General features: G+C 41.3%; 1 protein-coding gene across 2 annotated transcripts in view; it reads left to right on the forward strand.

The window, feature by feature from the left end:
- Nucleotides 1-26,365, forward strand: part of pcdh1a (protocadherin 1a) — a 115,617-nt gene that overhangs the window by 81,453 nt on the left and 7,799 nt on the right. For both annotated transcript variants that reach the window (XM_086309619.1, XM_086309618.1), the window contains exon 4: nt 2,497-2,716. In XM_086309619.1, the coding sequence (XP_086165745.1) occupies nt 2,497-2,716 (220 nt within the window). The remainder of the gene's footprint in view (nt 1-2,496; nt 2,717-26,365) is intronic.

A 26,365-nucleotide genomic window follows, 5' to 3' on the forward strand; every position in this document is an offset into this window, starting at 1 on the left:
CTACATTATTATGAACAAGGCCATTTTAGCAAAATCTAAATAGGGTTATGAATTCTAGATGTCATCATAAATGTCCCGTCCCTCATTCTCAGCCCTGTAGCTTCTTACTCCTACAACAATGCCCAAACAATCGTACTCTCCCGCCTCCAGTCTCCCAGAATCTAATCCTTCTGCTTGTCCCCTCTAGCCAAAGCACCGCCCGTGTCTGCCTGACCAACTCCCCACTCCTGCTCAGCCTCCCCTTCCATCCTTCCGTCTTGCCGCATCCCTGCAGCCCCCAAGGCCTGGCAAAGGATTTTTGTTCTGACTAAAAGGGGAATCTATTTCCCATCTCTGCAGTCTTTGCTGGACGTGTAAGCAAGAATCCATATTTGAACAACTAAACGCCCCCTCACTTTAAACATATAAGGAGCCGAAGAGATGACCAATCGGATTTTAAGAATGCACCACTGGAATATATAGTTTGTCTAGTCATGTTTGTAAAATACCATAGAAGTGAAAATCCTTAGCAGCCAGGGTGATGGAGGAGTCTCTATTTTGAATTTGTGTGTGTTTGTCATGTGTGGGATCTTTCCACGATTCATACTAGTAATATTTTCAGAACTGAATTAGATCAGCTGAAGTTTGAGTGGTATAATAAACAGCGTGTTCTTGCTTTGTATGTTTAATTTCAAATGAAGCTTAAAAATATTTTATGTGTCTATGTACAATCAAAGAGCACATTTAATAGAACCCAAACACCCCCTAACTCCACCCCCACCCTCCCAGCACCTTTTCTTCATTTGTTTACACTATATCTGAAACAAAAAAGACATAGAAGTCTTTTTTATGTTTCTTATGTATATAATAATATACATAAATCTATAGAATCCAAGATGAGACTATAATTTATTGATGTAGTGTTGTTGTAGCTTTCTTGAGAGGGAAAAAGAGAAAAAATAACTACGAGGCACCAGCGAACTCACATAGTCATTATTCAGATAAAAGTCGAGATGCATCAGTGCACTGAGAAAAAACAGTATGATGGGTTGGGATGATGGAGAGATGAACAGGTTTCTGGAAACATTTTGGAGCCCGCTAACATGCTGTTGATAGCACTTACCTAAGCCCTAAAAGCATTTCTCAATATCTGGTGTGTGTATGTACTAAAAGCTGATGGTTCGAATGATTTCTAGCATGGATTTGTTTGCCAGAAAAGTGGTTGAACGGTAGAAAGCGCAGACCCGTGGTATTGATCGGGGCTGACTCGTGCAGCACTGGCAGGCCTGTTCTGCTGTATCAGTGCTTTCCTGACTTTTACGAGAGGTGCTCATGTGTGGGGGTGGGGGACGATTGCATGTGCACTGCAAGGAGTCATCTTTCTGTTGTGGATCGGCGGGTAGGTAGCCATTAGTAAACTGATCTTTGGAAGAGGAAATTTAATGGTCTCCTAACTCTATTTACAAGCCATTCAATTTGATAAAGGGTGTGATCTCAAATGATTTATCATTTGTTGCTCTGCTCCTCTTCAAGCTATCAGTATTTTCATTCATTCATTTACTTTTTACAATCTTTCATCAAATCTTATCAGCATAAACCACTGAAAGCAAATTTAATGAAATATTCTAATGCTGGCAAATTGATGTGTGTCACAAACTTTATTTGCAGTGCCCTTTTTGTTGTTAGCCTTATTTAGATCTTCTTTGGATTCCTTTTTAGTTAGATTGTGGAAATATTGTCTAGCTTTCCACTCAGTTAAACATCAAAAGCTGGGGAAAGAGAAATATTAAAATATGGAGATAGAAAGTAGCTCACTGGGGCTACTGATTAGTGTACCAATCATTGTCATCAGAATTCATTTGGCAGTGGCAGATTTAGAAAATGAAACTTTTGTCTGACTAATAATGACAGTGACAGCAATAATCGTACATATCGCGGTTACAATTTCTATGACACCATGAGACGTTTGTTTAAAATGTTTACTTTCATGTCCATGGATATCAAGGAAAATCAAACTTTGACAGTTTGCACTACAAGGATGCAAAAACGAAAGAGAATTGGCACTTATTTGTTGCAAACTAATTTCAATCACTTTCCATAAACAGTCAGAATATTTAAATGCATGCCCCCCATTCACACTTTGATGCCTCTATTAATCTACTGTAGAATATATTGGAATGTTGTGGTAGTTAATTCATTTCTGTTCCTTGTTATTGAAGTCCATCTTCACTCCTTTCATATAATTCTGACCTATTCAATCTTCATAATAATAATAGACCAAAAAACGATTTAATATTTAAAGGTCTTTAATATTTAATACTATTTTCTGACTTTTTATTAGTGAACTTTATATGGCCAGCACAATCTACAGAATAATTCTAAATGGATGTGTTTTGAGCTGTGAATGTAACTGTGCAGACCAAAAAGGAAACAAAAAGAAAAAAACGGGTTATAGGGGGTAAAAAAAAAAGTGTCTTTATACTGAACAAATTCATTTGTTTTCTCTCTGTGTTTTAGCATCCCCATCGGCGAGTGACCTTTTCCACCACCAACCCTGTGCAGGACCTGCAGGATGCCTCTCAGCACAGCTACTATGACAGCGGCCTGGAGGAATCTGAGACTCCAAGCAGCAAGTCATCGTCTGGTCCTCGCATTGGACCCCTGACCCTGCCTGAGGACCACTATGAGAGAACCACTCCAGATGGCAGTATTGGAGAGACTGAACACCCAGAAAATGGTACACTGACAAGCCTCTTTATTCTGGCATATTCTTTATGAATATGCATTTGAATGTTGATGGCTCTAACGGGCTTTGGTTGAGACATGCATTATGTAGAAGGTTTGTTTGTGCTCCCTGGCCATTTCAGCCCAAAAATGTTGTGGCACGCTTGACGTTGACTTGCTGTGGTTGTTGATGACTGTGTGGAAATGTTATTGGTTTTTGAGCAGATCTGTGCTGCGTGGGTGCGTGTGTATGTGTGTGTGGGGAGTGTACCAAGGCTGGAGTAAGCAGTGTCTCCATCCCCCTCATCAGCAGGTCCTCTGTCAGACATCCTTAATGACCCTCTCTCACAAGTGTGCTAATTAAAAAGCCCAACTAATGAAGCATTTGCCCTCTAAATAAATCTGAACCTTGACATCTGTGCAGACTACACTATGTTTACTCATAGCAGTTCCTTGCTCCTAGTCGGACACGAGTTACACAGCAGCTAAGGCGTGCAGGTGCCATAATTTCTTGGTTTAATAATCAATCCACCAGCAGAACACTGACGGCCTCACTATTAGGTTTATATTGCAAAGAACACCCCCCAAAACAAACAAACAAACAAACAAAAAGACTTATAGCTAAGGCCATAGCTGCAAATCTGTGAGCAGTGCATCAAAATAACAATTTTGCTGCCTTACGCTGCCAAACACAATCCATTACATGTCTATGATAAGTGATACATATGGTGCATTTCCAATTATTGTAGCATTTTGTGTTGCAGTGCTGCCCGGTCTTACACTTGTAAATTCTGATATTTCACTTCTGACCTACAACACCTCGCCCTCCTGCTTGCATTTCTAGAATGTTAACTTTCTTCATTAATGTGGTCTTATCTCAAAAGCAGTGAGGGCTCAGCTCTGTTAGCATATAGATTTTAAAGGTAGACCTTTGACTGCCCCATAAAAGACAAATGCATCATTGAGGACTTGATGAATTGCTGATCAACACTGACAGTTAAGGTGTCACACTGTGGGTGAAACAGACCCAGATGCATCTTTTGTCAGTGCAAGTATACATCACGGTTGGAAAAAGATTAAGTGATGAGAGGGGGGAAAAAAAGGAAGACTATTTCAGTCTCAAGCATTCCCAAGTTACAAAACATTGCAGGATCAAAGGCTAAAATGTGTCACTGTCACCTGAAAGCAGCAGATGATAAAGTTCCATTTTTAGTAAAGCGTCTTGCATTGTGATGCATTGCCTCTTCTTGTGCTGGGTCACATTAGTTAGTTTATTCATCTCTGCTGCAAATGTTGGTGTCAATTAGTGACATTGGAATTCAAGACTGGAGTAGTGGTTGTGCAAAAAAGGACAAGTCCCCCAAATGTTGCACTTCCTTCTGCCTCTACACAGGTCTAAGTTTACTAAACATCAGATTAAGTCAGCCCATATACAGTCTCGCTCTTGCGGGTTCAGGAGTCAGCAGTCAACTAACACATTTCTATCTTGCCCACATAATTATGTTATGGGATATGTATGATTTCTTTTTTAGATTGTTGTGGCTTTGTTGCATTTTTGCCATCTGGAAAACACATGTTTTTGTGATGTTGCCTTTGTTCTCAGCAGCAAGGGAGCAAGATGGCAAGTGAAGACAGAGCAGTTAAAGAATGGAAAGGTGGCACAGGATGGGGACAACGTTAGATTGTGACAGGGTGTAGGGAATCTCTGACAAGGATGCAAAGCCCACAGGATGAACACATAGGACAGGGAGATGCGAAGATGAACTGCTAACCAAGGAAAGACCTAATTAAAATGTGATTTCCACTCCAGGGAGATAACAGGGAGCCTACATAAAATGAAAGATTAGACAGAAAAATCAAATTAGACAGAGGAATTCCTCCCAAGCTTCACCTGAATAGTGACATGAAGTCTTTTTTAAGCATTTTGAGTGACAGGCTGTACTGGTACAGAGCTTTATTCATTGCAGTAAAGATGACTGACAGGCAAAAAATGGGGAGGTGAGGACGATGTGTCACTCCATTTAAGTTGGATAAAACGCAATATATGAACCCCAGACTGTCAGCCTTTGCATCACCGGGCTTGGAAAATATCGACATGGATGTGTGTTTTGTTATACAAGTTGAACTCTGACACTGGCGAATCTACATTTTTACAAACTTTGTAGTTCAGTAGTCCATTTCAGTTTGGGAATTCAGTGAAATTCTGATTGTAGTCAGGTTTTTCATTCCTATAATAAACTGGAAATACAGAATCACTTTTATTACTAATAAAATTACACATAGAAAAATTACTATTATGCTTGTCGCTATTAATTTTAACACTGCTATTAAAGCTGTAAATAATTTATGAGGTAAGTATATTAGCTTTTCGGTTTATCTATAATTAGTGGTACTTTTTTATTGATTGATTGATTGATTAAATGCTTGCGAGTTAACCAAGACTTGTTGCTTTTAGGCTGATTTTTTAATTCCCTTATCACTAAAACATAATTTAATATGGTGCTGAAATAAAATAATAATAATGTAGGTGCCTGCAGCTTGAATGGAAGAGTAGAAAGACATTGTGGTGGTGTACAGCTGTGCTTTATCAAAAAGGATAGCATTTTAGATCATCTCTAATATTACTGCTGATTTGCACTACTGTTCCCTGGTGGGACCACAGACCCCAATACTGCTGTGCTCTTGTGCTGGAGGTCTCAGTTTACTGTAGATGTCCTAGGGCTACCCAACACCATGTTGTCAGGTGCCCTGTCATTCAGCCAGGCTTCCCTGGTCATCACTGCTAGTGCTTATGCAGATGTGCAAATTCTTCATGCTCTCAGACACTTTTTAGGCAAACTCCTGGAAGAATCTTAGGTGAGGTACATTGAATTTTTGAATGCCCATCTCCTCCAAAGTTTGTATTTGTCTTTTCATTCATCTATGAGTAAACATATGGCGATCAAGCTGTTGACTGAATTGTATGTGCTTCAAAACTTATACAGTTAGGACTATATACACTGGATGACCAAATTATGCACTCACGACTGTTTACGACAATATATTTCAGCATTTAAATGCCATGTCAATTTTACACGGTACCTCATGGATGCAGATGGACACGCGAATAACAGCATGGTTGGTGAGGGTGAGACGGAACAGGAAACGGACAAGACAAGGCAAATCGAGGAGCTCGTTCCTAAATGAAGTTCTACCTCTGTAGCATGGATGTGGTTTGACTGTGAAAATCTGATACAAACCAGAAAACTGTATTCTGCCAGTCATGACAACAGGCTCAAACACCACGAACCTCTTCTACCACCTACACAAGAACTATTAGACAGAGAGTATGGACAGAGTTTTACAAATGACAAGCACAAAAGAGTGCTTATATAAAAATCATTTATGTTGGGCTTGTAATCATTTTTTTCACACCCTTCTATTGTGTTGGCACCCAACTAATGATCTCTAAACCAATCCTGCTAGTTTCTATGTATATTCCCATGCTGCAGTCCCAAATTTGTTCCCTAAAATAAATCATTTACCTTTGACTGACAATTTCCATCATCTTAAACAGAATTTTAACACATTCCCTCTGACAGAAGCACAATATCATCTGCATATGGCAAAATGGCAAGAATTAAATTGTCAAATGTGTACTTACAGTTTCTTACTTTCAAGAGCCTAATCTGGTTAACAGCAATGGGAGTAGTGCTGGGTGATATGAAGATATATATCGTGTGGGCGATAGAAAAGTGTCTATCGTGCCATTTGTCTTCTATTGTTTCGAACCTAATTTTATAAATGATTACATAAAAAATATCATTAAATAGCTTGTGGCAAATATATTAGTGTTGTATTCTCACTATACATACTCTTAACTTTAGCAAGAGAAAATAAATTATGAAAAATGATATTTTTCGGAAAGAAACTCCATCTTGTGGTTTTGCGACATGATGCTGCTTTATGTGCACCCGGATTTGCGACATGCTTTACGGTAACTCAAAACCATGGATGTGCGACAGTTTGCATTTTCATGCCCGGACATGCAACAGGCAGAGACAGCTACACAGGCAGCCCAAGAAAAAGCACTTTTACCGAAAAGAGGGGGTACGTCTATGATTTGGTTACATTTTGGGTTCAACAGCACCAACATGGAGCAGAAGACGCCCATTTGCAAGCTATGCTATAAAACTATTCCTGCACTCAATGGCAACACAACAAATCTATCACCTATAGAAGGTCCACAAAAAAGAACACTCAAGAATCTATTAATCTAGTGCTGGGCCAAAGTAGAGAAGGATGTTTGCAGTGTCGTGCATTATGCCTTGATGATTGACCTATGGACAAGCAGAGATATGCATCCCTACATGAGCGTAACCATCCATTTCATTAACAAAGACTGGACCCTCCCCGCTCGCTGTTTACAGACCGCGTACTTTCCAGATGACCGCAGGTCAGGTGGTATATCGTGATATATATCGTTATCGTGATATAAATAATTATAATAATAATAATAAAACTTTATTTATAAAGCACACTTAAAAGCAAGGGTATGCCAAGGTGCTTAACAAGTAACATCGAAAATAAAAGGAAGATAATATGAAAAGGACCAAAGCAGATCCCATAATTCATATCATGATAAATATTCTTTCCATATCGCCCAGCACTAAATGGGAGTACTGAGTAATCAGTTTGTACATGGGGAACATAACAGCTGCATAGCCATGTAATACTTAAGAAGAAAAAAAAATCTAAAAGAGGTGTCTGTGTAAATACAATCAAAAGCCTTTTGAAAGTTAAAATGAACAAAAGAAAAAAAATTTCCCTGTCTGCTAAGATTCTTGCAGACTAAAGTAATATGACCTTGGTTTACTGGGCTGAGTAGCTCAAAGGAAAGTGTGTATGTAGTCTGTAACAGCTTCGCTCAAGTGGGCATAAACATATTCCGTTATGATTCTTGGCTTTGGTATTAAGAGTTCATTCAAAGTAGAGTAATAAAAAATTCCGCTATATGACATCTATGCTGTCTGATCTGCAGAAATTAATTTCTGGAGTTCCTCCCCCCCCATGCCTTAGCAGCTGCTCCCTCCTCCCACTTTTTCTTATTCTTATCTCCCGGCTGTGTTAGAGTGCACTCCATTTCAGTTTACCCATGTGCATTTTCCACTCTTACGTTCACAGTGTAGCATGCACATTGCTCAACTGTTAATCTAATCAGAAATGAGCACATGCATCCAATGTCCATTGGATGCATGTGCTCATGTGGGGGGCATGGGTGGGTGCGCATGTGCACCTGAATACAGTACATGGATGTATTTGTTTGCAGTGGCGGGTGTTGCATCGTGCTCTAAATCTCTAAATCATTTTGATTACAGTGCTATTTTACTTTAATAGACTCTCATCATAATCACTGAGCTCTGTAATTCCATTTAAATTGATTGCTTCAGACAGCATGAAAACTGCTTATCTTGTATGTCTGGTTGCTGTCAAGATGCATGATTTGTCATCCACAGTGAAATCACAGATAGACTGACGACTGGTCTCTGTTTGTCCCATCTGTCCATCCACTCTATATCAGACATTACTGATTAGATTTTGATTAGTGGTAATGTCAGAGTGATTTACAGTATTTATTACTGATTGGCTCAAAAAGAAAATGCATCGTTTTGGGGATTTGATAAATAAACAGACATCAGTATCAAAAAACTCTCAGTTATACGAGATAGCATCAGGCATCTTTAATCATCTTTAATCCTGAGTTCACTTGATTTAATTTAAAGTGTTTTTTCTTCAGTTGCTTTCAATCACTTATACTATAAGGAGAAAAAACATGAATGACTGGAGTTTTTGTTCATTTTTGCCAACATTAGCTTAAGCAAAACAAATATATTGTGTTTCAGCTGGAGTCACATAATACAACCTATAAAAAAGGCTCACCTATCCCAGACCTCTGAGTAATAAGTCCCAGGACCTACGATAAGCCCTCCTCTCTTTTTGGGACACTGGTTTGACCATCAGTCCCACCTTGTTCACTCCAGCCTAGACAATAATCACTCTTCCAGGGATCAGTGGATGGGGATCTTGGCTGTGATATGAGGGCTAGCACAGACATAGGTAGATTGCAGACAGGTACTTACATGCGCACCCCCCCCCACACACACACACACACAAACCCAATTGACCACAGATGGAGGAATTTTGATGTGGCCGCTTGCCCAGCATGAGGTCTCCCCGTGTCTTCCTCTGTGCGGACTCACTGCCATATGGGCTATTGAGAAGGTTGAGATAAAATGGGAAAAATGGCATTTGCATGATAATAAGGTTCTTTAGAAATGCTGTCTGATTTTCCCTGCCTTAGATCTCACAGATAATGCATGAAGCGTCATATATTTGTTCCGTTTGAACTGTTGTCATGGGGCTTTCCTTTGCTTTCCTCTGCTTGCCATATCAGTATCACACAGGCAGCACTACTGTTTTTGCTAGTCTTCACTCAGGACATTGAAACACACACACACACACACACACACACACACACATATAAATGTTAGGGGTCGATATTGAACCGTTCGATACAGTACTTTCGGTTCGGTACGCATATGTATCAAACAATACAAAATTTTTAATTTATTTTATCAACTTTCCTTCTGACGATGCTGTCTGTGTTGAGCGCTCAGTGGATCAGCGCTCGACAGTGCAGCCTAGGTGGAGTAGTCGAACGCAGATTCACTGAGCACAGGGCAAGCTAGCGAGACAGAAGTTAAGCTCTCCTTGCAACATGGCAAATTGAACCTCCCCCACCCTAATTCAGATCTGGCGTTTGGAACTATTTTGGTTTTCATGTGAAGCATGATCCTGAAGGTAAGCGCATCATGGACAAAAGTAAAACAGTATGTCAGATGTGCCACGCAATGCTCAATTACATTGGTGGGAACTAGTGGTTAGCGCAGTTAGCTCGTTAACGTGTTGGCCGTCCAGTCCCACGCACGGGGTGATCCGCGGTAACTCGTTAACGGAGATTTGCCGTGTTGTGGCGTTAACGTCATTTCTCGGCTTGAGTGAACGCTGGCGCGTCTGGCTGCCGCTACTCACCGGTTCATTTTTCGATTATTTGGATTTATTTGGATTAATTGGATTATTTGGATTCAGATTTGAATGAACAGGGACATTCACACTCAGGACCAGATCGATCTCTGCCAGGGATTGAATTGCAACGCTTGTCCTCAACTTCTGTTATTTCAGCTGAATGTGTTCTCACGTCTTCTTCTCAGTGAGCAGCACTAGCTTAACTGTTTGAGCTATTTTAGCCTACCTGTTCGTTGCTCCGGCCGGCTCGACTCCTTTTCCTCCACACAATCGAAGATGCGGACCAAGATGTTCCTGAGCTGGTCGGCACTATTTTGGATTCTCCTGACGCTCGTCTACCATCCTACAGCTGGACTGTTCCGCTATATCCTGCGCCTTCGCGGGCAGCTATCGCTCCCGTCGCCGGCGGAGCTCCACTACCACCCGGGCATCACTTTCCAGCCTCGCCGGAGATACATCCATCGCGGGTCCCGCAGGATTTTCCATAACTCCAATGGAACTAAATCGTTCTGGTCTGCTACTCGCCGCCCTCGCAGGAACCCTGATCGGGCTGTCAACCATCGATCTCTAGCCCACCTGCCTAGGGCGCCCACCGCGATTAGCAAAAAAGAAGATACTCCACTCAACTTCGGTCTTCTAAACATTCATTCATTGACAAGTAAGGCACCTCTCATCCAAGACCTCCTATCTGACCGTAAGTTTGACTTTTTCTGCTTAACTGAAACCTGGCAACAACCTGATGACTTTTCTCAGCTAAACGAATCTGCTCCTCTGGGGTTTGTTTACTTTTCTAAACCCCGCTGCTCAGGTCGTGGGGGTGGTCTCGCGATCCTTTTTCGCCAGCACTTGAAAGTCCTGCCAGTTAATGTTGATACCTTTAGTTCTCTAGAGGTCCTTGCATGTGAGCTGACTGGACCCATTCCCACTATCATAGCTACTGTATACCGCCCCCCCAAACCTAACCCTGTCTTCCTCAGTGACTTTGCTAATCTACTAACCCATCTTTCATCTCTATCCCCAAATGTGATCTTGGTGGGAGATTTCAACATTCACATGGACAATAATGACCTTCTGCTCACCAGAGACTTTTCCTCCTGTCTCGAAGGCTCTGAATTTAAACAATTTATCGACTTTCCCACTCACTCTAAAGGACACACCCTGGACTTGGTCTGCTGTTCTGGTCTTACTCCCTCGAATCTTTCTGCTACTGAAATCCCCATAACTGACCACTTCCTCCTTTCATTTAACCTCACTCTCTGCTGCTCTTCTACCAAGCCAACCCGTCTCATCTCGTTCCGCAACATCAAGAACATTGATATGGACATTCTCACTACCAGTTTGGACAATGTTCAGATTCTGGACTTCTATTCTACTCCTGATGATTTGTTGTTATATTATAATAATTGTCTACGCACTGTCCTTGATTCTCTGGCTCCTGTAAAAACCAACTCTGTTTCCTTCGCTCGCTCTGCTCCCTGGTTTACCTCTGACCTCCGAGCTCTGAAGGCCAAAGCTCGGCAGCTAGAGCATAAATATAAGAAATCTGGTTTAACTGTTGATTCAGAAATCTATAAATACCACGTACTTCAGTATAAAGACTCCATTAACAAGGCCAAACAAAGCTTCTACTCTGGTATTATCAGTTCTTATGAGGGTAATGCAAGGACTCTGTTTTCAGTTTTCAACAAGCTAATTCAACCCCCCAACGCTTTACCACCGAACTTCTATTCCTCTGAAACATGCAACTCCTTGATGCTGTTCTGGACTACGAAAATCAATAACATCCACCAGCAACTCAGATCAAATGTTGTGTCTACGCCCTCTCCAGAACCTCTTCTCCTTTTTGAGCCGTTTTCCACTTTTCATCTTCTTGATTTATCTGATATTTCCTAGTTAATATGTAAATCAAAGCCTTTACTCCCACTCATTTCTGCTATCTTTCACTCTTCTCTCACCACCGGTATCGTTCCCTCCTTATTGAAGACTGCTCTAGTCACTCCTATACTGAAAAAACCTTCCTTAGATCCTAACAACTTTAACAACCTTCGTCCGATTTCCAATCTACCCTTCATTTCTAAGATACTCGAAAAAGTGGTTGCAGCTCAACTTCATTTACACCTGGTTAATAATAACATCTACGAGAGATTTCAATCTGGTTTTCGCTCATGTCACAGTACCGAAACTGCTCTACTTAAAGTCACTAACGATCTTCTAATCGGAGCTGACTCTGGTCTTCTCACCATTCTCGTCCTTTTAGATCTGAGCTCAGCCTTTGACACCATTTCTCACTCTGTCCTTCTAAGCAGACTTTCCTCTCTCGGCATCTCTGACAAACCCCTCGTCTGGTTTCAATCATATCTCCTCGACCGCTCCCAGTTTATTCAACTAAGATCATTCCGCTCTCGTCTATTCCCCGTCACCTCTGGTGTACCCCAAGGCTCAGTTTTAGGCCCTCTTCTCTTTATAATATACATCCTCCCTCTAGGTACCATCTTCCGCAAATTTGATCTTCAGTTTCACTGTTTTGCTGATGACACCCAGTTATATCTCTCTTGCTAACCTGATTCCTCCCTCCCACCTTCTTCCCTTACAGAATGTCTATCCGAGTTAAAATCCTGGTTTACCTCTAATTTTCTAAAGCTCAATGTGTCACGGTCCTGGGTCTTATGACCCAGTGTTTTGAGTTTTAGTTCATTTTGATGTTTATAGTTTATGTTAAGCCCTTCAGGTTTTCTAAGTTCATTTGTTACCATGCCTAGGTGATTTTAGTTCTTATTAATTCCCCCTCGTGTTTCCAACCCATGTTAAGTCTCCCCTGCTCTTCATGTGTTTCATGTCTGTGTCTTACGTTGTCAAGTTCTGGTTGTCATGTCTGCGTTTCATTATGTTTCCTGTTTTATTTTGGAAGGAGTCGTGTGTTCTTGGTTCTTTGTATTTAGCTTCACTGCTCCTGTCATTAGGTTCATGTTAGTCAGCTGTTTCCTCATGTGTCTCCACTTCCCCTGATCACCTCATGTGTGTATTTAAGTCCTCTGTTTTTGCATGTCATTTGTCAGGTCGTCTGCTCATCCATACCCTCACTTCAGCATTCTATGTCAGTTCACCCCGTTTAAGGTTTTTCATGTTTAGCTTTAGTTCACCCAGTTTAGGTTATGGTTTAGTGTTCACCTGTGTCCTGCTGTTTGTACTCCCCTTTTGCTGGCCTCAATAAACGGCTTATTTTCTGTTAAAATCTACGCCACGTTCAGTTTATGGAGTTGCGTTTGGGTCCTTTTTGCCAACACCTACAGTCTGCCCTCGCCAGACTGTGACACAATGAGGATAAAACTGAGATCCTCCTTATTGGCACCAAATCCAACCTTTTGAAGGCAAGCCATTTCTCACTCACCATCGATAACTCCACAGTTTTCCCTTCTCCTCAGGTTAAGAGCCTTGGTGTCATCCTAGACAGTTCACTTTCCTATAAATCTCACATCAATAATCTCACCCGTTCTTCCTACTTCCATCTACGTAACATTAACAGATTGCTTCTCTTTCCACCCACTCTACGTCCATTCTTGTACATAGTCTTGTTACCTCCCGTATTGACTACTGCAATTCTCTTCTGCATGGTCTCCCCCAAAAATCCCTCCATAAGCTTCAACTGATTCAGAACTCTGCTGCTCGCATTATCACCAGAACCCCCTCCTACCAGCACATCACCCCTGTTCTTCAGGAACTTCACTGGCTCCCCTTGAAATTCTGGATAATTTTCAAACTTCTTCTGCTCACCTTCAAGGCCATTCATAACCTCGCTCCTTCTTACCTTTCTGACCTGTTAACCACCACTTGTTCTGCCCGTTCACTTCGTTCTTCTTCTTCTATCCAGCTTACTGTAGCTTCCTTCCGCCTCACCACCATGGGAAGCAGAGCTTTCAGCTGCTCTGCTCCCAGGCTGTGGAACTCTCTGCCCCCTGAAATAAGAAATATTGGTTCTCTCCCCCAGTTTAAATCCCAACTCAAAACTCATCTGTTCAAATCTGCATATTCACTGTGAATCCACTGTTTGTTCATTTTATCTTGTGCTTGTATTTTATTGTTCTTATTCTGCCATTGTTTTACTAAGTGTTTTATCCTATTGTAAAGTGTCCTTGGGTGACTTGAAAGGCGCTCATAAATAAAATTTATTATTATTATTATTATTATTATTTCAACGAGATTAACGCTGACAGCACTAGTGGGAACACAACGAATATGACTGCACATTTACTCCGACATCATCCTAGTGTAAAGACAAGTGGAAGCAGACAAAAACAACAAGCACGCATGCTACAAACTTTACCCGAGTCATTTAGACAGCCGTTAGCACATGATTCTCCTTATGGGGACCTGATATGTTTAATATGCTGCTGAGAATATAGCCCAGAAGAAGCGTATAGTATAGCTTTTATTTTGGAAAGAGCCATTTCTCTGTAATAAACTCTCTTTTCCAAAGATGAGTGATTTCTCGATCAGATTTATTTATTTTTATTACTTTGTTGTTTCAGCAACATTAAATTTAAAAACTGTACTTTTGAGTTAAAATATATATTTAGAATTTAAATAAATGACAAATTAAAAAGCATGAAAATAATTTTTGTATCGAAAAAATATCGAACCGTGACACCAAAGTATCGAACCGAACTGTGAATTTTGTGTATCATTGCACCCCTAAAAATATATATATATATATATATATATATATATATATATGTATATTTTAGGGGTGCAACGATACCGATACCAGTATCGGCCTCGATACCACATTTTCTAAAGTACTCGTACTCATTAAAAGTCCCCCGATACCGAGGACCGATACCACGGTCTGAGACCTGTCTATGTTTGAGCGGCATGTAAGGGGTTAATCACAGGCGCTGAGTGCCCGCCCCCACGCTTATTAGCACAGAGGAGCATAGCTGATGCTGTAGCAGTGGGACGGAAAATAGTTGGGCATTTTAAACATTCCGCCTTAGCCTACTCCCGCCTCAAGGACATTCAGGGACAGCTCAACCAGCCAATAAAGAGACTGCAGCAGGACGTACAGACGCGCTGGAACAGCACGTATTACATGCTCCAGTCCATATGTGTCAAACTCTGGCCCGCGGGCCAAATTTGGCCCGCAGCCTAATTACATTTGGCCTGCGAAGCCATACCAAATTACTATTAGAGCTGGCCTACTGGTATTATACAGCTAATATATATATTGTTTAGTATTAAGCTTTGCTTGTTCCATATTCAGTTTTCCAGCAAAACTTATTTGAGTCCATAAGAAAAGATTCATTCTTATATGTGGAGGAAGATTTTTTTTTTTCAATAAATATTAACGTTAGCCCGCGACTTTGTTCCAGTTTTGAATTTTGGCCCACTGTGTATTTGAGTTTGACACCCCTGCTCCAGTCCCTCATTGAGCAAAAGCGAGTGCACGAACTCCCTGACTATCTCACCGCTCACCAATGGGCTCTTATGGAGACGACTGTTGCCATCCTCGCCCCCTTTGAGGAACTAACTAAAAAAGTGTGCAGCTACGATGCACTAGCCTCTGATGTTATTTATTCTGTAATATGTTGCATGCAACATGCTTTTCATTTTAAATAAATGTTCTTAATTCCAAACTAGTCCCTTGTTTGTTTGTTTTTGTTAAATTATAGGACTAAAGCTGTTACCTGCAAATTTAAATCATGTTTTTATTAAGTACTCGGTATCGGTATCGGCGAGTACTGAAATGCAAGTACTCGTACTCGTTTCCAAAAAAGTGGTATCAGTGCATCCCATATATCTCTATCTATCTATCTATCTATGGAAATTATTATTTAGCAAATAAAGATGTACGGAAAAAAAACAAAAAACTGAAAGATGGAATAACTGAGCCTATTTGTCCATGAGTGCCAGCTTGGGCTCCTGCCTAGGTGCCAGTAAAGCATGCTGATGCAGGGGTGTGAGTTTCTTCCAACTGATGCCATTATACATTGTCAGTGTCTCTGCCTGTTTGTACTATTGAGTGGACTAGAGTATGCCAGGCTACAACAGCACTGTGGCCTATGCCAGCCACTGCTGGAACTGCCACCACCCAGAGAAGGGGCAGGTCATGGGACTGGCAAGTTTGTGGAGGCTTCTGCAGAAAAAAAGTCCTTACAAGCGGTCCCCTGAGGCATGTTGTCATGAGTAATACGCTTATAATCCTGAGCTCATTCTAGCACACGCATTACACTATGCTCACATCAGCTGCTGCTATTTTGTTACCCCCTGATTGTTTGTAGGTTTATTTCAGAGCAAATAGGTCACTGGAAGAGCCTAACTGGAGCAGAATTAAACTCAATAACCTGAATGTGGCTTTGACACCATGGACAATGGTAAACTATAACGCTTTTACAAATGACTTCATGGGACAATACAGCTGAATCCAAAATGGCACTGATGATGTGTCAACACGTCACAGTTTTGAATGTGTCTAGATTTTCCTTTGCCCAATTTGAAAATGTGCTCTCGCTTGTGTGATCACTAACAATGAGCCCCGTGCTCTCATCCCAAACTTTGGCCACACATATTAGACTATTTGTCAAATGACTGCAGACCTTTGAAAGGGGCTTTGTGACAGAAGGGACATGTTATTACATCTCAGACCATTAACTGTAGCAAAGTACAGAGTTGGCTTATTGTCTCTTCGAGTGAACTGACTTATTGTGTGCCAGAGATTGCAGCCACATGTGAAATAGATGGAACCCGAACAGAAGTCCCATTATCCCAATAAATCTAGCCCTTGCATTTGATTTCAGACTACCTTCTTTTACACATAAAAGTGATTTCTCTGCAGTTTCATCATTGTGACCAGCTGACTCAAAGGCTGTGGTAACATCCCTTATAATAGTATGTTTTTATCAGAACCTGGAATATATCTGGGCTTTAGTTCTTAATATTGTAATATTTGTCCAGTTTTATTGCTTGTTTTGCAAAAAAAAAAAAAAAAAAAAAAAAAAAAGGAAAGCAAATAAATGTGAGAATTTGTGGAAGGTCTCTGTTTCATAGGGACAAGTCCATTGCCCTCTTCAATATGATTTACACAAGCCACTCAACTCTTATCCACATGTATATAACATGGCTGAAAACCCAGATAAGTGTTTAGAATTATGTGCTGAAAGGCGAGGACATGCATATAAGCGCACATTAGGCTCCATAAATAGTGCTTTTTACACCATGCTGCCACTGAAATTGTCCGGTTTTAGCACTAAGCTTGTAAAATGAATGAGTGAGCCAGTGTGCCTAAGCCACTATCCCTAAGCTTTAGATGTGCTCATGTATTACTCTAACAAAAGTGGATAACTCCCTATACTTAGGCAAAAATTGGATAGCACACTGCCTGCTCTTGCCGTGCCAGTGAGTCTGGGCAACAGAGTGCTGAAGCAGCAGGTTTGGAGGTGGTGATGTGTGTGTAAATTTGTGCTTAAAACTACAAGTTTATAAACGCACATAAAGAAAGTTTTCTTAATTAGCTTGGCGTCGCTCGTGGCTTCTTTTCAGCTGAGTGTCCACCGGCAGAACCAGGGGATCTTGACTTGAAACTTCAGGGATCGTTATGGAGGCAGAAATAGAAAGTGGTGGTAGAGCGCTGTTGCTCTCACTGGGTCTTACCCAGTCTATGTGATTCATAGAGCAGGTAGAGTGCTATGCATCGGGGGGGAGGAGAGGCTGGCTAGGGGCCAGTTCCACTTCAACCTCAGTTGGTTGGGCAGCTCAGGCCGGCATCAGAGTAAGCCCGGGGGTCATCTTTCCATCATATTGTGATGGGGACTGAGAGCCGCTGAACCTCCCTCTAACTAGTGTTCTGCCCTTCAATGATGGATGGCACTTGAGGGACTGGAATTGTACTGTATGGGTCTGACATGCATTTCCTTATTTCCAGTGAGTCTCACAGGGACAGAGTCGCTCTCGCTTTAAGGCTTTCTTACAGATATCGCAGAATTCACTACAGTTCGGGGACCATACAAACTCAATGAGGCCTGCATCCAGTGAAACTGAAACTGTCCTCTGAACACAGAATGAAAAGGAACCGTGTGTTTTTTTTAATCTCTCTCGCTTTTTCCTCTGGTGGAAGAATCAATTCTTAATTTGCAGTTTTATGTTAACATGGTATATCAGGCAGTCAATAGCATACATGCCTCGAGCTAAATAAAATGACCTGAATTAGTCTTGCTTACCCTCATGGCCAAATATAATACAGTTGTGCATTTAAGGTGACATCACTGACATTTTACTTCCATACTGAACTAAATCATCAGGATATTTCCAGGGCCCTGCCCGTGTTTTTGATCCATGTTGCACCTCACTGATTATTTAATCAATTCTTAAATTCTTTGGATCTTTCAAAACTCTGTTTAAAGCTACATTATATAGTGGACTATCCCTAAATAGTCCTTGTTTCAAGGCAAAGTAATTCTGACAGAATATTGCATGACTACGCAGCTCGGTCTCACCATGGATTCCTGTTAGATCTTCGGTCTAATTAGAGCGTGTATTGACTCTGCTGTTTAATCGTGACTGATATTTTCTAGTTCCCAACTACAGAGCTGGAACAGAGACATGTACTGTTGGTTTTCATGCAACCTCTTTTAACTTTAGAAATTATATCTTTTTCTTTCCTTTTTTTTTTTTCAATTTCCCTTTGGGTAACTTCCTCTTGGATGGTCATGCCATGTGCAAGGCCCCAACACTTGTCACTCATCTTGATGAGCTGTCTACTGAAACAGTATCTAGCCTGGAGATGAGGTACCCATCAAACATACAGCCGCCACAGGCCCTGAGAAAACAGATGGCGAGAGAAGACACTTTAATGAAAAGAAAAATCTTCAGATGTTTACTCTTGTTGTGCGTTTGGTATTTGCTTTTTTCCTTCAGGTATTGATTTACCACTTAGTTATTTTTATTACCATGGCACTTGATTGCCTCCCACTAAGCATAATTACATGGTAGTTAAAATGTAACACTAAAAAAAAAAAAAAGACATGTTTTAGCCAAACAGGGACTGCATGCCATGCACACCCAGGGTCACAGACAGACCCAGACGACTGCTGTGTACATGACCCAATTTGCCCATCAGTGCATTAAATTTTCATTTTATTATCTCATAATGAAGTATATGTCCTGGCCATTTATGACATTTTAAGCTGATAAAACATTTATGGTGCTCCTTTATAAGTGCCTTTAATATATTAGATGTTACTTAAGTGAAGGTGTGGTCCTCATTCTAGTAACCAAAATACTCAGTCTCCCAGACAGGCCACATTACAACTACTCCTGATTCTCCACTGAGAAAATATTAAGTTCATTTTGTTATTGTATTAGATGATTACTTCAGTAATGTCAAAAAAACATCAAAGTTGACTATTCTTCACCAAACAAAAGCTTCATAAAAGTCAAACAGTAGCAGCTAAACGCAACAGATCAGAACAACAGGAGAGGGCCGAATCAAGCTGGTGTTAAAAGCTTGATGACCCCCTGCCGTCTTCATGCATATTTAAAAACTGAAATTTTCATTTTCCTTTAATAATTACATATTCAATCATGTTTTTGATTCCATGTGTTATTTTTTCCCCTTTCCCTAATCAAAGCCTTGTCAAAAAAAAAAAAAAAAAAAAAAGAGGATAAATGGGTGGAGAAGCACTGGGAGATTGCCGCTGTTCTTTTCCTGTAGAATTTCTGCTACACAAAAGGCAATTTTCATATTCCGCTGTGCTACAAATTTGAATTGTCCTGCTCCAAACACATAGCTGTATTGTTGAGAGCATTGTGGTAACAGAGCTTTCCATCTCACTGCGTTAGTATGCTGACTTTCCAGAGAATTGTCAGTCATGCAGCAACACTATCTACAGTAAATAGTCGAATAAAGCTTTGCCTCTCCTGGGTCATTATTTATCTGCCACATGGGCGGCTTACGCGATTCTAAAGATCAGATTTTGTGAGATTATGTCAATGTTTGTCCATACTGGTGGTGGAAATTATGTACCTCCTGTTAATGTTTTATTTAAAGTTTTTCATAATAGCTTTATATCACATCAATACATGGCCTTCAGTACATGTAGATGAAAAGATACTCTGCTATAAATCCAAGTCTGCCACATTGGTTTCTGGTTAAAGGATATGAATTAAGATTAGGTGTTAAAAGTCATCACGGAACATGCCGTAGGCGAGGTTCTGTAACCTACTAAAAATATATCACCTCAGATTGGATACAGTCTCTGTGTGTGACTTTATCATTTCTATTCTTTTTATTCAAAGCCCTGTGCAGGTGTAGGCTAATTAGCAGCTAATGTTAGTGCTCCCAAGTTAACCATGTCTCACATTGCAGACTGCTGAGATCAAAGGCAGAATTAGCAAAGCGATACCATCTTGATCGAAAGGTGAGGAAGAACAACAAATGGATTATGGAATACATCCGTGTTGCATGTCAATAAGATCAATGAGCGAAAGATAGTGAGCATCAAAGTTCTGCATAGAAATATACTCCAGGGGAAAATCCTGAGAAGGAAATAATTCCTCTTTGATAATTAGACATGGACATCACATGTAAGGAAGGCTTTGATTTTCTTATTGATGAGGGAAAAAATGTTTCCAGTGCAACCACTTTTTTTTTTTTTTTTGCTGTCATTTGAAAAGCAGAACATTAATATTCATTAAGTATATTGTGCTTCTTGGAACTTGAATTCGACAAACACTAACAGGCCGGGGACTCAATGTTTAGATTTTCTTTTCAGCATTTACAAAATGAAACATCTTCTACCTGCTAGTATGTGGCCATGAAGTGCTGCCACTCTGAAAGGGGCCATAGAAAGGGCCTAAAGCAGGAAAGGAAAGCTTCAAAGGCAGGGACTAAGAAAGAGACATTCAGACAAGAGGAAGAAAGAACGTTTGGGTGTGAGACAGGAATAGACAAGTGACTCTTGAAGTAAATGTCACACAGTAATCAGAGAATGGCTTGGGTGATGAAACGCTCCGCTTAATTATCATGACAATATTTCCCAACCGTAAACTTCACATAAAAGGTATTTTTGGTGGTCACATTTCTCGGCTTCATCTTCTCTTCCAACCTCAGCACTGTCACCAGTCATTACACCATTTTGCCTTTTAATAATCAATTAATTTGCTCCAGCAACTGACTTCAGACAGACACATAGGAGCACAAAGGATAGCAGTTGATCAGATTATTAGCTAGAAATCAAGTTTTTATATGCTGATGACAGTCACAATGTTATATAGTTGTATCAAGGAAAAAAAAAGAACACTTGATTATTGAGCATTCAGTCACAACCCAACACCACAGGGATTTTGTCTGCATCTCCAGGAGTATTTCTAATTAAATTATAAGGAAAACTGAATGGGAAATTTGAGGTTTCCTATTTCAGGAGTAAGAGAACCACAGCGCGGAAGAAGCAAAGTGGGTTTAAATATAATTATGCAAGTATAAATATATTATAAGACTGCAAAAAGCACTGGCAAAAAAACCTGAAAAGCTAAAATGTGTATGTAATCATTTTAATTCTTATTTAATTTAAGATGTTCTTCGACTGTATTGACAGTGACAAATAATTCATGTCCCTTTATATTGTATTTAACTGTGTTTAGCATCGTAGTTAACATATTTCTGAAACTGTATATTTTAATCACAATCAGTGTCTCCCTGCTTAGCATTACATCCTTCATCAAATGTGGCACAGCCCACGGTAAAGATTTAAATGAACAGCATTAATAAAATACCTGCATTGGCCTGAAGAACATATGCAAATTTCAAGATTTACAGTAGATCACTGATGTCTAACTAATGTGATTCAAACTCAATGCGCACATTCAACTCTGTCCCCGAAGCTCTCTCTGAATGAATATGAGAGTGAATACAGCATACAGAGTAATACTGTTTATAGTCTCCAAGCTTCCAAGCTGACTGCCTTAATAAAAGATTTAGGTGAAGTGATATAGGTAATTAGTTTTACTTTAGTAGCGTAAAACATGCAGAGTAACAAGCATGATACATCCACATATATATGGACATGAACTTTATGCTAAGTTTGGGCTTTTAAGGATTCTTTTCATTTCTTTTTTCACCCCCACTAATATTTGTTTGAATGTCCCTCAGCAAGTTTCACCTCAGTCAGATGCTTGTGGTAGCCATCAGCAAGCTTCTGGCAAAACTTCTGGCTGGATATCTGACCGCTCTTTCTCGCAGAATTGGCAGAGTTAATTAATTTATTTATTTATTCGGCACAGACCTGTTTTTTAAGCATATTCAGCAACTCTTCAGTAGGACTGAGGTTAGGGCTATTCTCTAGTGTTATCATATGAAGCACAATGATTAAATCAAAGGTTATTTGTAATGATAAAATAAAATAAAATTCTCAAGAATCCTTTTTTTTTTTTTTTTAAACAATCCCTGTCAACCTTTTAATACTGAGAAGTTGTTGTGAAACATTAGCTTACCCTGGCCTAAAGAAATAATCTATCACAGGGATACAAATAGCCATTCATGTTTAAATCCACATTCACAGCCAACTTAAAATTATCTGTTAAGTCATGCTTTTGGACTGTGGAGGGAAATGAGAGACTCCAACGTCCAACGAGGCAAAATTTGCTTCAGATGCTATATCATGCTACTCCTTTGAATATGTCTCATAGATAAAGGTATAATAATCATGCTTTTGTCCTAACCTAAATATGCCCCCAGTCAGTTTACAAAGAGTCACTCTCTGCAAGCTCTTTATTGAGATTGGTTAACATGGTGATTAAGCCTTTTTTTAACTTTATTTCTTTCTTCCAAAATCCATTTGACCTTAGTTGCAAATAATATTTGATATTAAACAGATTCCCCAGTCTCTGGCGACCTTGTTGCTGGTTACAGGAATGCAATAGCTTGAATTTAAGTTTCGTGATAATGAAATGATATGTTGAACTTACTCGGTAGTACAGGCCCCAGATCAATACTTTTGCTGTCAAGTTTCAGGATCCAATCTCCAGTCCGTAATTGGCCGGCAAGCCAAACATACAACTGTCAGCAGAAGCATGAAGCTTTTCTCCACACACATTTTTCAAACACATGTTTGTGCACTAACAGAGAAACAATTATATCACTCACGAAACAAAGCGTATTGCTATCTTTCCCAGCCTATCACCTGTGTTTTGAATCTATTTTATCTGAAGACGCCTTGCGTATGTGTCACAGTTTGACAAAGCCTTAGTATTGGTTGACATATCACACCGCATATCAACTTCTCAATTGGAGGAGCTGGTGCATAGCGTGATCTGTCAGCAGGTGCTAAGGCTTTGTCAGACGCAGTGACACAAAAGGCAGTTTTCAAATAAAGGAACTCTAAGACAAAATGGTGGATGGTGAGAGAACTGACAGGAGGTGTACCATCACCCAATGAACCATCTACAGCATATTTTCCTGACGTGCGGCTGGCCGACATGTCCACTCATCAGCCTCTGTCAGCGAGAGGCCAGCCCGCTCAGCAAGCTGAGAATTCAGATCTTAAAGAGTCTTTGAAGGAGGTTCTGACATGCGTTTTAAAACTCAATACACATTCTTATCCTGTGTTACACCCCGGCCTAGGCAACCGGGGTGCAACGTAGAAAAATAAAAATAGGGAAAATAAAAATAAGGTAAAAACACACGAGAAAAAAACTAATACGGTTTCCGCCAAAATCATCCCAAAACGAAAGTATCAACAACTAATTTCTTTAAAGCAAAACACAATATTTATTTACATCACACACAAGGCGCCAAACTATTTACAACGGGGGGGGAAGAAGATCGCGACCATGACATACAGAAACACAGGGCTTAAATACATGGAGGGAGCAATCAGGGAATGGACAACAGGAGGGAAACACAGCTGGGGCAAATCAGAACTGACGAGACAGGGAAACGTAAACTGAACACACTAAGATAACATAGACTTTCAAAATAAAGTAGGAAACACATAACAGTCACGCAAAAACAATACAATACCAACGCCAAATCGTAACATACCCCGGAGGAGCACCTAGACACTCAAATCCACACACAATTACGGTCACAGTCGTAACACCCCCTTACCCAAAAATCAAACATTTAACCCCAAGTGAAATGTTTTGATCAAAAGCGGATGAAGGCTGGTGGAGGCTGGAGCGGTCCCACGGACCCCCCAGCAGACGACGAAGGCTGGAGCGGTGCCTCGGACCCTCCAGCGAAGACAAACGAAGACTGAAGCGGTGCCTCGGACCCTCCAGCGAAGGCAGACGAAGGCTGGAGCGGTGCCTCGGACCCTCCAGCGAAGGCGGACGAAGACTGAAGCGGTGCCTCGGACCCTCCAGCGAAGGCGGACGAAGACTGAAGCGGTGCCTCGGACCCTCCAGCGAAGGCGGACGAAGACTGAAGCGGTGCCTCGGACCCTCCAGCGAAGGCGGACGAAGGCTGGAGCGGTGCCTCGGACCCTCCAGCGAAGGCGGACGAAGACTGAAGCGGTGCCTCGGACCCTCCAGCGAAGACAAACGAAGGCTGGAGCGGTCCCTCGGATCCTCCAGCGAAGACAAACGAGCAGCTCACTAGCCGCCGAAGGCTGGAGCGGTTCCCCGGACCCTCCAGCGAAGGCGGATGGAGGCTGGAGCAGTCCCTCGGACCCTCCAGCAGACGACGAAGGCTGGAGCGGTTCCCGGATCCTCCAGCGAAGACAAACGAAGCTGATGAAGGCTGGAGCGGTCCCACGGACCCTCCAGCGGAGGCAGATGAAACTGATAGAGGCTGGAGCGGTCCCCCCGACCCTCCAGCAGACGACGAAGGCTGAGGCGGTCCCTCGGACCCCCCAGCGAAGGCAAATGAAGACTGAAGCGGTCCCACGGACCCTCCAGCGGAGGCAGATGAAACTGATGGAGGCTGGAGCGGTCCCCCTGACCCTCCAGCAGACGACGAAGGCTGGAGTGGTCCCACGGACCCTCCAGCGAAGGCGGATGAAGGCTGGAGCGGTCCCCGGGCCCTCCAGCGAAGACAGACGGAGGCTGAAGCGGTCCCTCCCCCGGACCCTCCAGCAACGGCGAACGGCTGAAGCGGCCCTCGGACCCCACAGTGATTGGACGAGCCCCCACATGTTACACCCCGGCCTAGGCAACCGGGGTGCAACGTAGAAAAATAAAAATAAGGAAAATAAAAATAAGGTAAAAACACACGAGAAAAAAACTAATACGGGTTTCCGCCAAAATCATCCCAAAACGAAAGTATCAACAACTAATTTCTTTAAAGCAAAACACAATATTTATTTACATCACACACAAGGCGCCAAACTATTTACAACGGGGGGGGAAGAAGATCGCGACCATGACATACAGAAACACAGGGCTTAAATACATGGAGGGAGCAATCAGGGAATGGACAACAGGAGGGAAACACAGCTGGGGCAAATCAGAACTGACGAGACAGGGAAACGTAAACTGAACACACTAAGATAACATAGACTTTCAAAATAAAGTAGGAAACACATAACAGTCACGCAAAAACAATACAATACCAACGCCAAATCGTAACATACCCCGGAGGAGCACCTAGACACTCAAATCCACACACAATTACGGTCACAGTCGTAACACCTGCCATCATGTTCTGTACAGTTTCACTGAGAATTGCTGAACCTGTCTCCACCAAAACAATCAACCATTAAGAGTTCAAACAGACTGAAGTTTTTCATTAACAGAAACTAAACTATGCTTAACATCGTCATCTTTAGAGCATCATTTCATGAAAGAAAAACATACTGATCTTGAAAGCGGGGGTTGTTCCACAAAAACGATGCTTTAAGAAATCTACATCATCTTTAGCCACAGTATTATAACAAAAAGAGCTTTACCGTGCTTTATCTCACCCATCAGTTTCTGTGTAGTTAAGGTGACAAAGCTTACAAGCCTGCATGTTCTAGTTAGGCTGGCAAGATGTGAAAGTGCACGTCTGAGGTTACAAACTCTGTTTTTGTTCTTCTGGATTCCATTACAATGAGCAAGGAAAATGTGCATGTCAACACTATGTTTGTGCACTTGTAGCAAGTTTCACTCCTCTGGAGAGAAAAAAATGTTTTTGGTAGCTTCTGCTTACTGTGCTTACTGAGAACACTTGAATAACAAGGCTTGACATGTCATAGCTAAAGAAATACAAAATCCTGGTTTCTTGTTTTTCTTCCCAGAGGATGACAGCCACACTATGCATTCACACCCAGTTATTATACCGATAGCCACCACACACACACACACACACACACACACACTAACGTCTGTGATCTGGGATATTTCTTCTTCTTCCTTTTGTTTGTTGGAACTTCTGTAGTCATTTACCTCATAAACTGTTTGCAGGTACCACAAATATACCGTTGATATCTCTTGCACACTCCCAAATGATTGTAGCTGGGTTTTTTCCACTGTTATCCCTCCGTAAGCTGTAGGTCTCTCATATTTGTTCACCATCGATCATAGCGGTCTGGCGCGTACGCTGGAAAGCAGCCGGTGGGGAGAGGCAGCATTTGCAATCAAACAGAGAGGAGCAGTGTGAAATCTCAGGAAGAGGCAGCTTCCCCCATAC

Source organism: Aulonocara sp. 'chitande type north' Nkhata Bay, linkage group LG10 (assembly GCF_057382095.1).
Source record: "Aulonocara sp. 'chitande type north' Nkhata Bay isolate Kocher_YH1m ecotype deep benthic linkage group LG10, A_spYH_male_GT1.1, whole genome shotgun sequence".
Taxonomy (NCBI): Eukaryota; Metazoa; Chordata; class Actinopteri; order Cichliformes; family Cichlidae; genus Aulonocara; species Aulonocara sp. 'chitande type north' Nkhata Bay.